The 16,170-nt window shown below is 39.6% G+C and overlaps 1 protein-coding gene across 7 annotated transcripts in view; it reads right to left on the bottom strand.

Moving 5' to 3' along the window:
* Positions 1-10,598: 10,598 nt before the first annotated feature.
* Positions 10,599-16,170, bottom strand: part of b4galt6 (UDP-Gal:betaGlcNAc beta 1,4- galactosyltransferase, polypeptide 6) — a 55,825-nt gene continuing 50,253 nt past the window's right edge. For 5 of the 7 annotated variants that reach the window (XM_053431113.1, XM_053431110.1, XM_053431107.1 and 2 more), the window contains one exon: positions 13,061-13,190. In XM_053431113.1, coding sequence (XP_053287088.1) covers positions 13,185-13,190 — 6 coding nt within the window. In that variant the 3' untranslated portion in view covers positions 13,061-13,184. Of the gene's footprint in view, positions 13,191-15,089; positions 15,140-16,170 lie in introns of all 7 variants that reach the window. The other 2 variants (XM_053431111.1, XM_053431109.1) reach the window with 2 other exon arrangements.

Raw genomic sequence — 16,170 nt, 5'->3', positions numbered from 1 at the left:
ACGTCATCAGGATGCGACACAAATCGCTCTCTGCTGTAGGGGTTGCCAGGTCCGCAGAGTATAAATGAAATAATTTAATTATTTCATCAAAATCACAAACTGTCTGAAATCCAGAGTTTTTATCTTAAAATTAGATACATTTATATTAATTTGATTACTTGTCTTGGCGATTTCAAACAAATGGAAATGTTGAAGAGGAGAACACTATTACACTCTACATGTTAAATATGTTACAGTTTTTCAGCCACAGCTTTGAATTTGTCCGTTTGTAGCCCTTTCATTATGTTAAATGAGCGGCCTTTCTGAATGAGACGGTAGATGCCCCAGGAAGTACAACCACTGTGCTACTATTCTATACAATGAATATATAGTGTGTGTGCGTGTGAGTGTGCACCTGTTTAATTTGTATTTAGGTTCAACCTGAGGTATAAATTGCTACTGGCAGCAACTGAAGTTGAAGGTATAATTTAATTACTAGGTGTTATGGAATTTTTCTGGAAGCTGTTGAAAGGAGAAGTAGGCAGCAGCTGATGTCTTATGCAGAAGATTTTAATGTAGACTTGATGCATCAAGGAGACCAAAAGGTGCAACAATATATCAATCAATCAATCAATCAAATTTTATTTGTATAGCCCATATTCACAAATTACAATTCGTCTCAAAGGGCTTTAACAGGGTGTGACATCCTCTGTCCTTAACCCTCAGCAAGAGTAAGGAAAAACTACTAAAAACACTTTTAACAGGGTAAAAATACGTAGAAACCTCAGAGAGAGCCACATGTGAGGGATCCCTCTCCCAGGACGGACAGAAGTGCAATAGATGCCACGTGCAGGAAAACATCATCAAGATTAAAGTCTTCAAGATTAAAGATTAAAGTCTCTAGCAGCATTTGATGAGGGTAAACATCCCGAAGGACAACCCCAACATGACATGCCAAGCAGTCCCGCTGCAATCACAGTCCATGGTCAGCAACCAGCAGGACCACGATCCACCATCCAGACCAGAACGCCACTCCAGTCACTGTCCACCGCCAGTGACCACGAGCCACCGCCGCGGTCCTGGTCCAATGCCCGTACCCGATGCAAACGCGACACAGGGTCCGCCACCACCACCACGATCAGCCCACACGACACAGAATCCGCCACACTGGGTCCACCAACACGACCCCCGGTGCGCGATCAACAAACCGCAATCCATGGTGCGGCCACAGAGGCCCTGCATCTGCGGGTGATAAAGCAAAGGGATTCCGGGGATGGAGAAGAGGAAGGAGAAGCTGGAAAAAGAAGCTCTGTGTGTCATGTGTCATAAAATAGAACAAGTAACGTTCTGCCGCACTAATTAGCTCTAGCTATAAGCTTTATCAAAAAGGAAGGTTTTGAGCCTACTCTTAAACGAACAGATGGTGTCTGCCTCCCGAACTGAAAGTGGTAGTTTATTCCACAGCAGAGGAGCTTGATGACTAAAAGCTCTGGCTCCTACTCTACTTCTGGAGACTTTAGGGACGACAAGTAGGCCTAAATTCTGGGAGCGGAGTGCTCTAGTGGGTTTATAAGGTACCAACAGCTCTTTAAGGTAAAAATGCGCTATATTATTAAGGGCCTTGAAGGTGAGGAGGAGAATTTTAAATTCTATTCTAGATTTAACTGGAAGCCAGTGTAGCGATGCTAATACTGGATAAATGTGCTCTCTTTTCTTTGTTCTCGTCAGGACAGGTGCTACGGCATTTTGGACAAGCTGTAGAGTCTTTAACGACTTACTGCTAGAGCCTGATAATAATGAATTACAATAGTCCAGTCTCGATGTAACAAAGGCGTGGACTAGTTTTTCTGCATCTTTTTGCGAAAGGACATGTCTGATTTTTGAGATATTACGCAAGTGGAAAAAGGCGGTTCTAGAAAAAAAATTTAAGTGACTATTAAAGGATAAATCAGGATCGAAGATCACTCCCAAGTTCCTGACTGTTTTGTTGGAAGTAAGGGCAATGTCGCCTAGCGCAGCTATATCATTGGATAATGTATGTCTAAGGTGTTTGGGGCCAAGTATTATAACCTCTGTTTTGTCTGAGTTTAATAAGAGAAAATTGCGGGTCATCCAGGTTTTTATGTCCTTGAGACATGCTCGAAGTTTAGTTAATTGATTACTTTGTCCAGGTTTTATTGTCATCCGCATAGCAGTGGAAATTCACAGAGTGTGTCCTGATAATGTTTCCTAGTGGAAGCATATATAATGAGAATAAAATTGGGCCGAGCACAGAGCCCTGGGGAACACCATGGTTTACTTTGGTGCGCACAGATGACTCATCATTAATTTGCACGAATTGGGAGCGATCAGAAAAGTACGATTTAAACCAGTTAAGGGCGGTTCCATTAATGTTAATTAACTGTTTGAGTCTTTGTAATAGAATTTGATGGTCAATTGTGTCGAATGCTGCACTGACATCTAACAGAACGAGGACAGACACAAGTCCCTGATCTGAGGCTATTAAAAGGTCATTAGTGACTTTTGCCAAGGCTCTCTCTGTACTGTGATTGGCTCTAAACCCCGACTGAAAGTTTTCATATTATTTTCCTTGAGAAACTCACACAGCTGATTGGCTACCACTTTTTCTAAGATTTTAGACATGAAGGGGAGTTTAGATATTGGTCTGTAATTGGCTAAAACCTCTGGGTCTAGAGTGGGTTTTTTGAGAAGGGGTTTGATTACTGCTATTTTAAAAGATTGTGGTACATAACCTGATGATAATGACAGATTGATTGTATTAAGTAACAAACTATCAATTAGGGGCAGAATTTCTTTAAGTAATTTTGTAGGAATGGGGTCTAAGACACAGGTTGTTGGTTTAGAACCTGAGATTATTTTGGTAAACTGATCACAGGTGACCAGAGAGAAGCTGTCTACGTCATGGGTAGGATTCTCAGCCGTTTCTGAGATCTCTGTTGTTGGGAGGGTATTAGTGCCAATTGAGGGCAGGAGATGGTTGATTTTATTTCTAATAGTTAGAATTTTATCATTAAAAAAGGTCATAAAGATATTGCTATTTAGGGATCAAGGAATACTGGGTTCGGTTGAGGTGTGACTCTGTCAGCCTGGCTACAGTGCTGAAGAGAAACCTGGGGTTGTTTTTATTCTCTTCTATTAGTTTTGAATAGTAGGCGGCTCTTGCTTTGTGGAGAGCCTTTTTATATTCTTTAACACTATTCTTCCAGTCTATGAGGTTTTCAACATGGTTGCTGGAGCGCCACTTCCTTTCTAGTTTTCTTGATAATTGTTTTAACTCATTTGTCTGGGAATTATACCACGGAGCTAATTTACTATGTTTGACATTTTTCTTTTTTAGAAGGGCTATTGAATCTAATGTTAATCGTAATGAGTCTGCAGAGCTATCGACGAGGTGGTCGATCTCAATGGAGCTCAGGTTTTTAAAGAATTTGTTCTTTATATCTACTGATAATACGGGTTTAAATGTAATTGGAATTATTTCCTTAAATTTAGCTACAGCACTATCAGGTAGACATCTGGAAAGAGTTTTTTATTAGTGGCATATATTCAGTTATTGAAAAATCGAAGGTTATTGAATTATGGTCTGATAGAGCTGGATTGCGCGGAAGTACTGTTAAATGTTCAATTCCGAAACCGTACGATAATATAAGGTCAAGTGTGTGGTTACAACAATGAGTAGGTTGGTGTACACACTGACTGAAACCAATTGAGTCTAGTATTGAACTAAATGCTACGCTACAGCCATCTTTCTTATTGTCAACATGTATATTAAAGTCACCAATAATAATAATTTTATCGGTCTTTAGGACTAAGTTTGATAAAAACTCAGGGAATTCCATTAAAAATTCGGCATAAGCCCTGGGAGCACGGTAAACTACAGCAAATATGATTGGCTGTTGGTGTTTCCTGGATTGGCGTGGAAGACTAAGAACCAGACATTCAAAAGATTTGTAGCTGAGTTTAGGTTTAGGATTAATTGATAGACTGGAGTTAAAAATAGCAGCAACTCCACCTCCTCATCCAAATTATCTGGGAACCTGTGAATTTATATGACTGGGGGGAGTAGATTCATTTAGACTGACATTACATTACATTACATTACATTTTATTTAGCTGACGCTTTTATCCAAAGAGACTTACAATAAGTTCATTCAAACCCGAGGGTACATACCAAGGACGACAAGAATCAAGAAAGTACAATTTCTTCAAATAAAGCAAAACTACAAAGTGCTTTAAGTAAGTGCCATTTAAGTGCTACTAAAGTGTTAGTTTAAAAAGTTGTTAGTTTTTTCTTAAATTTTTTTTATTCAAGGTAAAGTCGGAAGAGGTATGTTTTTAGTTTTCAGCGGAAGATGTGTAAACTTTCTGATGTCCGGATATCAATGGGGAGCTCATTCCACCATTTAGGAGCCAGGACGGCAAACAGTCGTGTTTTTGATGAGTGTTTAGCTCGCAGTGAGGGAGCAACGAGCCGATTAGCCGAAGCAGAGCGGAGTGAACGAGCTGGGATGTAACGTTTGACCATGTCCTGGATGTAGACTGGACCGGATCCGTTCACAGCATGGTACGTAAGTGCTAGTGTTTTGAACCGGATGCGAGCAGCCACTGGTAACCAGTGAAGGGAGCGGAGGAGAGGAGTAGTGTGAGTGAATTTAGGTTGGTTAAAAACCAGTCGAGCTGCTGCATTCTGGATGAGCTGCAAAGGTCGGATGGCAGTAGCAGGTAGACCTGCCAGGAGGGAGTTACAGTAATCTAGACGTGAGATGACCAGAGCCTGGACCAGAACCTGCACCGCCTTCTGAGTGAGAAGGGGGCGTATTCTCCTGATGTTGTACAGCATGAATCTACAGGACCGTGTTGTTGCAGTAATGTTGGCAGAGAGGGAGAGTTGGCTGTCGAGTGTCACACCCAGGTTCCGAGCCGTCTGAGTGGGGGTTAACACAGAGTTGTCAAAGTTAATAGTCAGGTCGTGGATGGGAGAGTCTTTCCCTGGAAGGAAAAGTAGTTCAGTCTTGTCAAGGTTAATCTTCAGGTGGTGTTGAGACATCCACTGAGAGATGTCGGTCAGACAGGCAGTGATTCGGACTGCTACCTGTGTTTCTGATCGGGGAAAAGACAGGATTAGTTGGGTGTCACCGGCATAGCTATGGTAGGAAAAGCCGTGTGAGTGAATGACAGAGCCGAGGGAGTTGGTGTACAATGAGAAGAGGAGAGGACCAAGGACAGAACCTTGAGGGACCCCAGTAGTGAGGGGACAAGGTTCAGACACAGATCCTCTCCAAGTTACCCTATAAGTGCGTTCATTGAGGTAGGAAGAGAGCAGGGAGAGAGCAGAGCCTGAGACACCGAGACATATTCATCAGGATGCAGCCACGTCTCAGTGAGGGATAATAAATCTATGTTGTAATCGGAGACTATTTCATTAACTAAAATAGCTTTTGATGACAGTGATCTAATGTTTAAATGACCACATTTAAAAGTTTTAGTTTCCTGTGTTGTTTCAGAGGTTGTTTTAATGTGTATTAGATTATTGTGTGGACTTCTCGCTCTGTTATACAGCTAATGGAGTTTCTAAGCTGCTGAGCCGAGCTTCTAAATTGCTAAGCCTCGTCTCCATCGCTACCAACACACTACATTTATTACAAGTACCTCTACTGTTAAGGGAGGCAGAGGAGTAAGTAAACATAAGACACTCGGAGCAAGAGACAGCAGTGGAGCAACAGGGAGAGAGAGAGAAGACATCGCTGCTATAGAGCTACGAGGGTGAGAACACAAAATCACTAAGCAAGATAGAGTATGGGTTATGTGTGGGTGTTTAACTACAGACCGGTGATTTTAGCCGTAGTGCTACAGAGAAACAGCTGTGTTTAGCGGAAGAGCTAATACAGAGAGCTACCACCGCCAGCAGCAAGAAAACAGGAAATCACGCAGCGCGCTTACCGTAATGACGTTAAAAGACAGTGACAAAAACAACTCCCTGTGAGCCACTGAGCATGTGGGACAATCAAAAGACAATAAATCAAATCAAAAGTATTTTTGTCTCTGCATGTTACAAACACTAACGGAGTAACATGAGCAATTGTCACCCCCAAGTATGACGATGTCTCCCACAGCATCCCCATATATCTTCCTCTACTTGCGTCACCCATTCTAACATCACACAGAATTAGTGTCACTCTCTATGTAACATGTAAGTGTTCGCATCCTATTGTATAGTTGCCTCAAGAATGCATAACTAAATCACATTGTGTCCTTGCACTAAAATGCATTGTTGGTTGGCCCTTTTTCTTTAACCTAGCCTTGGGTACTGCTTAGAGATAGAAGGGAGCATCTGTGGAATTTAGACAGGCATCAAATTCTTTTCTCGTATTGTTTCATATTGAACTTTCAATGATTACCTATATATGACCTACATTTCTGCTATTCACATTCTGCCTTTTATCATTTTGTTTAACATAGAGTTCATGTTTATCGGGTCATGGTGTAGATCAGTAAGGCAACCTCACCCTTTAGACATTAGGTTACAAAATTAAACCATGCAAAACCATTCTCCCCCAAAGTGAAGATCAGTGTGACCGTCTCTAGCGACACCCAAACTATTCAAAGAACGCTGGTTATGCTGAGTACAGGCCTGCACCGACAATCTCATTCAGTAACCCAGTACTTGAAGCGCCTGGAGAAGAGGGCTCACAGCCGCGACCCCTGGCATAGCCCCTCAGCTGAAAAACTGATATTGTCTCAAGGAGGAAACCTCATGGACCTGACGTGAAGGTTCACGTTGTTGAGGAATTTTTGACCATCCTCCCCCATTACTGTTTATGCCACTATATATTGTGTTTATTGTATATAACATTATATCTGTACAGGAGAATAATGCCTGTCTAATTCCAAAGATACTCCCTTCTCTCTTTAGGCAGTACCCAAGGTCAGGTTATAGGTAAAGGGCCAACCAACAGTACATTGTAATTTCTACGTTGAGGGACTGTCATATCTAATTCAGATGCGCCAGACAGAGAGGCACCAACTTCAACTCTCAACAACTTCCATTCTTTTGTGTATTTTATTAGTGGCAAGACGTAAGGACACAATGTGATTTAGGAATGCATGCTTTAGGCTTAATTATCCAGTAGGATGCGAACCCCTACCTGAAACATAGTGACAGCAATTCTAGCTATTGATGGATGTGCTGTTAGAATGGGTGACACAAGTAGAGAGAGATATATGGCGATGCTGTGGGAGACATCGTCAGACTCGGGGGTGACAATTGCTCATGTTACTCTGTCATGTTTGTATATTGTTGCATCTTCTGGTCTCCTTGATGCATCACGTCTCCATTAAAACTGAGACCTGATGCATCAGCTGCTGCTGCCTGTGTTCTCCTTTCAACAGCTTCAAGAAAACATCCATTTCACAAAGCACAGTGGAACTCATTCAATTAGGTTTTCGTCCATTAATTTGATACTATCATTGCCTGGGTTGATGTCTCTAACAGAATCACATCTCTACATTTACCTTCATTGATTCATTCTCTTATGTTGCCATTAACATTACCGCACTTTAAAATATCATCTTCCACCAGCTCACAAATGATCACCTTTCAATTTTTATAAATCCTTTTGCTCATTTATCCCATTATGCATATTCTCTGAATTATCATCCTTGTAAATAATCCCTTGTATACAATAAGAACCCTGTGGCAGTTGACCATGCCACAGAGCTTCAGCGAAGCAGCCAGAGACAAACCATTTTGGATTTTAACATTGTTTATTATCTCAAACACACAGGAACAAACATAAATAAGGTTTAACTAAAGGCAACTAGCCTCCAGCTCCGTCAGTCTCTTCCAGAATCTCTCCGTGTCCTGTGTGTTTCAGTCTCCTGAGTGTTCGGCGAGTGTCCCAGAGGCAGCGCAGAAGCGTGAGGACCAATAAGCTAACAGCTCTCACCTGTGCTGATTGATCCTCTGTGGTTCAGGTGAGGGTGCTCTCCCTAACCCTAAGTTAGTTTGTGTGTTTATACTTTTATTATTTTCATAATAAATGTTTTTCATAAACACACATGCTGTCTTTTTTAATGTTGCATACAGTCAGTGTGAATTTTGTCAACCTCTACACTGTCAGGAACTCCATATCCTTCAGCTTTGCTAGCTATTGATGTGGTAATTTTGGTTATTAATCAAATTTTTTCAGCGTTCCAAATTTGTAGTTACTACTTTCAAGAGACTTAATCGATTAATCCGCTATCTTTTCCCTTCATTTGAAGGGTTTTATCCCGAGGTAGCTTTAATGCAAATTTAAGTTATTTTTTATTTATTATTAATATTAAATATAATTAGGTATAATGGGGGTGTATTGTTATATATTGTAGAGCAGCACAGATGATGAAAGAGCTGAAGTGTGTGCAGACTTAATGATACAGGCATTTTAGCTCTGTATCAGGGATATTAACCATGGTAATGTCATGAGAGTCCTGCCACAATTAGGTGGCTTAAACACCTACACCTGTGTGAGTGGTGTGGCATTCTGGGAGCTGTAGTGTGTGCATCCTCGGCAATTTGTGGTGTGGCAGCCGATCTTGACTGGGAATGTAGCACCCCTCTCCTACCTGGCCCCGAGTGATGCCACCTGAAAACTTATATTACGGGACCTTTCTCATTCACACTGGGCACATATGTGCTTAAACAGCGAGCAAATTGTCTATTCTGCATCTAGTAGCTTAATTTAAACAAGAAAATACTGCAAACGAAGCACAACAATGGTGACGGGGAAAAGGATACATTTTTTGGGACTGACCAAGGTGAAACTAATTGTTTTTGGTTTGATTTGGTGTTCAAAAGGGTTAGCACATAAATAGACTTAAGTAAACAATTCTTAAGTCAAATCTAAATTAGCAGGATTTGTCCGCAAAGTTATCCAAAGTGTACTCTTAATGATTAATTGATATAAAGTGCTTTGAGTTGATAAAAAGTTTAGACAAGCACTGTATATTTACCATTTAGATCTGCCAGTAGAGGGCAGTAATTTAACTATTAATCAGAATTAGAAGTATATTTTAGTGCAGTCTTTGACAATCTACTACATGCAACAAATCATTGCTTGTTCTGTGAGTTTTCAGCATAAGGCTTACTTTCGTAAAATAGTAATGAATATACAGTATGTCATAACGGATAATAAGACTTTGCTAGGCTAAGAACCGTGCTCATGGCTCTGAGCTGCCTCTTTCAGTTGAGTTCAAAACAGCTTGAATCTTAAACTAAATCTTAAAGGCAATTCTCAGATATCTAATACCAGAAAGTAATAATTTAGGTAAATTTACTCAGTTTGCAAGACCATGTCAGAAAGAGAAAAACTTCAACACAATGTCAAATTGATTGGTGACTAGGGATGCAAAGTGAAAACGATTCCGACCATGTGCCGGGTACATGGTACTAGTGAAAAAAGTTAAATTTTGGTGGTGCTTATTTATTGCAAAAATGTATAAATTAATTTGTCTTTGCAAGGAAAGGCTACCTGCCAGGAGCTTTTTAATCAGTCTGTCTGCATCTCAGTCTGTCTGCATCTCAAATAAACTTAAAAGCTAGCGCTTTGAATGCACAAGTGAAATCCAAGCAGCAGGGTGAAAGATGGTTCACAGTCAACAGTAAAAAGTGTGGCAGTGACTTGACAAGAAAGTCACTTCACGGCTAGGTGCAGGGAATCCGGGGCGCTGATTAGCTGCAGGTTAGATTGCGCCTCAAAACTAGAAAAAAGTAAAAGCAGCCTGGCACTGATTTGGAGCAAGTGTTTAATCTTTAGCGCTTCCTCAGCTAAAGCCTGCGACAATGAGCCGCCGGGAGACACCAGATAAGTGTTGTACACGGAATTTACTTTAGTTCTCACTTTATGAAATAATTAATTTTATTATTACATCACTATGTCTTATAAAAAAAAAAGAGAAGCCACCAGTATCTTAAAATGTATATAATGTTATGTTTATGTTCAGTTAACCCTTTAGAGCCATTCTGTGTCTGATCATCAAGCTTTTGGGCCACACTGTCTCAGATATTAAATTATATTATTCATGCTACCTTGGTCCCATGAGAAACATAAGGAACCGACATTTCATGTGTTTTGGATCACAATTAAAGGAAATACAGGCCAATACATTTTGGGGGGATTCAGACTTTGGCCATATTGGTCCCAGCGAAATGTTTTTTTGGTCATTTTGAAGATCTTTTCCAGCTAAATATGTATCTGAACAGTATGCTATCCTCAATATAAAAAAAATTGTATTATGGATGGTAATAACAGTTAATGTCGAATTGCAAAATATATATTAATATTGGTTAAATTCTCTTAAATTGTCATCAGACCCCTGCAAAGTTCCTGCTGAGATATTTTTACTAAACTAACTAATGTTTTTTAAAAAGCAATTTGTGATAACTGCATAGTCAGGCAAATGCAAAATACCAATGCACTTCTTTGTTGAAGGGCTCCCAGGCCATTGTATATTGTGCAGAAAGAAATAAAACATGTGGATCATAATTTTTAAGCCAAATGTTAATTCAATTTATTGCATAACTACGTTTGAATCTTGAGACAGTAATAAAACTCAAAGAAGAAGTGGCCATTCTTTTATTAATGTGCATTCAGCCTTTTGATGTAAATATTTTGTATTTAAAAGTCGTAACCCATAAGAACCAGAATTAGTAAGGAGAATCAGAATCAGCTTTTCAGTCTAATCTGATCCATATACTACCACCATGGCCGCATCAAGAATTTTAGGAAAGGAAAGTAAGGTTTGGGGTAGGATTGACAAGCGATGTCCACTGTGATTTTAAGACAGCAATTCTTAAAAAGTTTGAAGTATCGGTTTGGTGGTGCTTTCAAATATAAAAACAATACATTTTAAACTGAAGGTAGATATTTAATATCTACCTTTAGAGATATTAAATATCTACCTTTACCTATCTATTATCTAATCTACAAAGCTCCTCAACTCTTTTTACACAATTTCTGCCTGTTAAAGACTTCAAAATATATGCAACTCCAAATGACATTTGTTATTAAAGCAAATAACCAAACCCGTTCTGTGAAAAGGGGCGCAAACTTAATACTTCTGGTCATGACACTTGTCTTGTTACACAGTGAGCTCAATCACAGCTTTGCTACTTAAATAGAAAACATTACATTTATATTACTCTATCTGCTGATAATTTTGTCCAGTCAATTATTTTGCCAATCCCAATTTTCCAAAGTGATTTCTTCAAATTACTTTTTTGTCTGACCAACCGCCAAAAAGCAATATATTTACTTTATTATCATAAAAGATATATACACATTTGAGGTGGGCTTCAATTAATAGACTGATCAAAGAACTGGTTCATCATTTAAAACAAAAATGTAATGCAAACAGAACAAAGTCATCTTCCAAAGATATTGTAATGTTAATTTAAAGTCATGAAATCCAATGAAAATTAAAGGATCATCGGACTTGAGGGGCGAGGGGGGGATTATTTCATTAATCTGGCCTCCTCCACTCCAGGTGTGGTGGGGGGTTAATGCAGATGCTCGTTGCTGCAGCTTTGAGATTGCTAAAAGTGTTCAATTACACTTACTTAAAAAGGTGCGGGTGAGGCCACACATTTACCCCTGTTCAGTTCAACCATATCTTCTTTTAGGCTTGAAGTTCCTTCCCTATCATTTTCCCCATTGTCATTCAGCTACTGTGGTGCTGAGGATATTTCAATCATTTAAGAGGATTTCCATCATCAATTATTTAAAAACATGTCAAACTTAATCTTCTCATGAAAATGTTTTACTACATGAGCTTAGCAAAAAAAGGTAACGCCACAGACCAGACACACGGGCCAGCCTCAAATGGCATGCTCAGTGCTTGGTACAGTACAAGGAGGAGCTTCTTACATTGTCCACCACAAAATTATTACAACATTTTTTGTAAAAATAATAATACATCTGAGACAGAAAAATATACATTAACACACACCCAAGACCATAAACCTGCAGTTAAGAATGTTGTGTGGACACACTTGTGCTTTAATGGCTAACCCTGCTCCCTGTAAAAAGTAATGGAGCAGAGACTAAGTCAGGCTCTCCCATTAAGGAGCAGCTTTACTTTTTCACAAAGTGCAACTCAAGGGGGGAAAAAAGCTAAATAATATACACAAATATACACATCTCCAGCTGAGGAAATAATGTGTAGTTTGAAATTAACACAATTTTGTAAATAAAATAAATAAGGCATGCAATATATATTGTTGAATCAGAAGATTTGGATACCTTTCTACTAGGAAAAAACCACTCACTCCTCAGAACGAAGGTAGCTGCCGAAATAAAATTCAATCCACTGGAATATCATTGAAATATGCCCGAGCATTTAAAGGCCCCCATTAACATATTGTGTTCTGTGTTCAAGCTTTAAGAGGCTACTATTAACATACATGTTCATGCGGATTCAACAGCAGTGCAGCAAAACAGCAAATTACATTGATTGACCTAGACGACATTTTCAAACATCCTGAATCAGAGAAAATAGTATGGATCAAAATAAAAAACACACATTGCAAATATTAAAGATGACTTTCCTCTGATCCCTCATCTTAAAAGACTATGTTTGCCTAACAACATGAAATGAAAAGAAAGTGAGACAAAAACCTGTCTTTTGGCTTGTATGGTGACGTTAATACATAAGAAGTGAAGTAGTGCTGAGCCTCCCAGAGGGAGCTGTGGTTTTGCCACATTAAGGCTTTGCAGTAAACATCAAGAGCTGAGTTGCTGCCGCTCTCCCTAACTTAAACCAACTTGTACGGTTCAGCCAATATTGACAAAGAGACATGCACTCAGACATGCACACGCACAAAAAAACAAACAAACTATGAGAGACTTGCTACTACCTCTCCTTTTTTCCAGTTTTCTTACTAGGTATTTTGGCCGCATTACATGGTGCATCTCCTCACCCCTCCCTGCCTATGTCCCCCCTGGTGCTAGGAGGCCAGACTTGAGCTGGGCAGGTTGGGGTGTGGAGTAGGGCTGGGCGGGGCAATTCAGTAGTCTTTGATAGGGACAAGCTCAGGGTTCAGGTCGACCGTGATGTTCTTGTAGAGGCTGCTGAGGGAGATGTGGGGGCTGTAATGAAGATTGTTGAGGCCGTCTAAGTGTTGCCGCTCTTTGGAATACCTCAGCAGTTTATACCTAAAAACACACAGTCATACAGTTCTTATATCAATATTTATCCACTTCTCCTGCCCTGCCTCTACTCTCCTTTAAGACACAGTTTACTGCTTTGAGGTGCAAATGTGTCTAGTATTGATCACATGCTGGATGAAAATAGAAGTGTAGAGTGATGTGTTTCCACTATTGAGGAAAGAACACATTAATACTATATAATGACATGTTGTAAAAATATTTTTTGAATATCTTTGCTAATTTATAGAAGAAAACATTTTAATTACAGTTTGACATAGTATCCCTCCCATTTCTCTTGACAATCTTTGTGATGTACACCTATCCACCTGATATGCTGCTTCATTGTGAATATTGTGCATAATTTCAAAACTGCTTCTTTTCATAACAGGTCAAATTTCTTTGAAAACATCAGCCCTGTTCAAGAGTGTTTATCCTGCTTATGTCTATTAAGATAATTTGTCAGCAATACACTTTCTGCTATTGTTTTTTCCTTTGAGACAATAGCCCTAACCTGACAGGAAATCATAGAAATTGCATTTTAACAAACTCCATTAACAGAATTTATCTGATTCACTTAAAAATTGGTCTGTGCAATTTGTGAGAAGATTAAGATGTATTTATTAGTTCCAAACACATGCACAGTTACACTCATGCAGGTAGGGAAATTTAACCTCTGCTTTTGACCCATCTGGTGCAGGACACACAGAGCCGGAGCAGATGTTGGGGGAGTAAGGTGCCTTGCTCAGGGGCACTAGACAGGGAAGGGAGAATCCTCTTAGATTTTTGGAAAGATCAATCCAGGTTCGTCTTTTTGTTGTTTCTCCGTGGAGTCGAACCAGAGACGAACCAGAGACCCTTTCTGCCCATAGTCCAAGTTTCTGCCACTAGTCCACCGCCTCTCCTAATCTCTTCTTTTTGATTAGATTGAATCAAGAGGAGGTTGGCATGCTAGTTACCGTCACAGTTAATGTGAATTACGACGCTAATCAAGAAAGCTAGTTAGCTGGTAACTTTAGCCTCAGGTAGGGCTGCACGATTAGGGCCAAAATCATAATCACGATTATTTTGATCAATATTGAGATCAGGATTATTTATCAGGATATTTATAAATTTTAGGGACAACATCTTTTTATTGCACTTTCACATTTAAATCAACAGAGCACTGCTTTCACTTAAATGTTGTGCTACATTCCAGCCAATGTACACGTCTTTGCTCAGTGCCTGGTCAATCGACTCTCCTGTGTGGTCTTGTGGGGAAAATGACGTCTGCAAGCACCGACTCTTCATTGCAAAATTACCGTCGATGTAGTGAATTTTCAGGGACCTGTACGGCTCCATTGCTCTCCTTGACCAAGGAAAAATACTCGACAGCTGGGAAATCCCTTTTTATTTCCCCCCGACGTTTTTCATAAAGTGCAGGTAATGCCTGTTTTGAGAATTAATTGCGTGTTGGGGATCACGTATCTCTTGTCAAGTGTCTTTACCATTTTTCTGAAGCCTTCATTGCTCACAGTATTTATTGGACACGTCTTTGACCAAATTAAATGCGATTGCATCCGTTATTTCAATCTGTCTTTGGGAGGTGGATGGATACGCTGTCGTGCTATGCAGGGTCACTGCTATGGTTTTCTGGGTTGACGTTGGACATGGACCGAGATTCAGTGAGGTAACATTAGCTTTTGCGTTAATGCTTTCGTCGTACTGTGGTTTATGGTTATTTTTCAGGTGGTTGAACAAGTTAGTTGTATTGCTATGCAGTGCAGACACAACTCTAACGGACTCTGTGTATATGATTTGTTCTTGGTTAACATCACTTGCCCTAAATCCAAGAAACTTCCAGACAACGGATGATGATACTTTTCGAGGGACTAGCTCCTCGCCTTCTGCTCCTGACATATGATTTACCTTTCACACGCGCATGACACCTCCAATCTCGTTCTCCCCCTGGTGGTTAGCTGAGTGTTAGTTGAGAAAGCGCTTGATTAGATATGTAGCAGAGCATGCATTTTAAACATCAATATCGCTGACGATTATGCTCATTTAATTGTGACAGCCAAAACCGTGATCGCGATTAAAATTTGATTAACTGTGCAGCCCTAGTCTCAGGGCTAACCTTTGTTAACCAGCTGTTAAAGTAAAGCTCGATAAAAAGGTAGATTTAAACAAATTAACATGACATGTTTGTTTTGTTTATTGATGATGTCAATAAACCAGCTCAAGTTCAGTGTCTTCTGATAGGGTGACAGTACAGCAGAACTTTATTTAGAATTCTCTCAGGTTCATTTTCTTGGCTTTTACTTCCTTAAACTATGCTCTTTTTAGAGCTGGTACTAACAATTTTAAAACATAATTTATAAACTATTAAACTAGAATTAGATGATGGATCAACTTCAGCAGTCACAACCTTGACAGGTAAGTGTCTACCAATGTGACGAGAAGAGTCTTCAATTGTAAACAGCTGGAACTGTCCAAACTGAAATTCGACTGGATAAAATGTGAATTATATGACAAATGTTTACTGCTGTTAACACTTTAAAGGTATTATTAGATATGGAAACTGTTAGGTGTTAACTTAAGCTCTGATATTCAAATGTTGAAACCACAGTTTATGTGATTGAACAGTTTGTGTTTAACACATTTACTTGCAACAAGTCATCATTTACATTTGATGGTCTACATATTGTACACAGCAATAAAATGCATGTTTGGTACATGCTCTCTCGCAACAACAAAGTGGAAACTGGTATTGTTGTGCAATATGTAATTCATTATGTCCACCGCAATGGACGCAAGCAAGAAATGACATCTTATTGCTTTGAGACTTTTCTCTAATGGTAGCAACAGCAGGCAGCTGTGTCAAGGATGTAGCCCCAAGATGAACAGGACTGTGAGGGCCCTTTGTCAGTAATTGTCATCAGATTTCAATTAGAGCAAAATTCCTAAGAAAGTTCCAGATTACACACTGAACCATAGCTTTAAGTCGCAA

Source organism: Pleuronectes platessa, chromosome 9 (genome assembly GCF_947347685.1).
Source record: "Pleuronectes platessa chromosome 9, fPlePla1.1, whole genome shotgun sequence".
Lineage (NCBI taxonomy): Eukaryota > Metazoa > Chordata > Actinopteri > Pleuronectiformes > Pleuronectidae > Pleuronectes > Pleuronectes platessa.
This window is presented reverse-complemented; position numbering and strand designations above follow the sequence as displayed.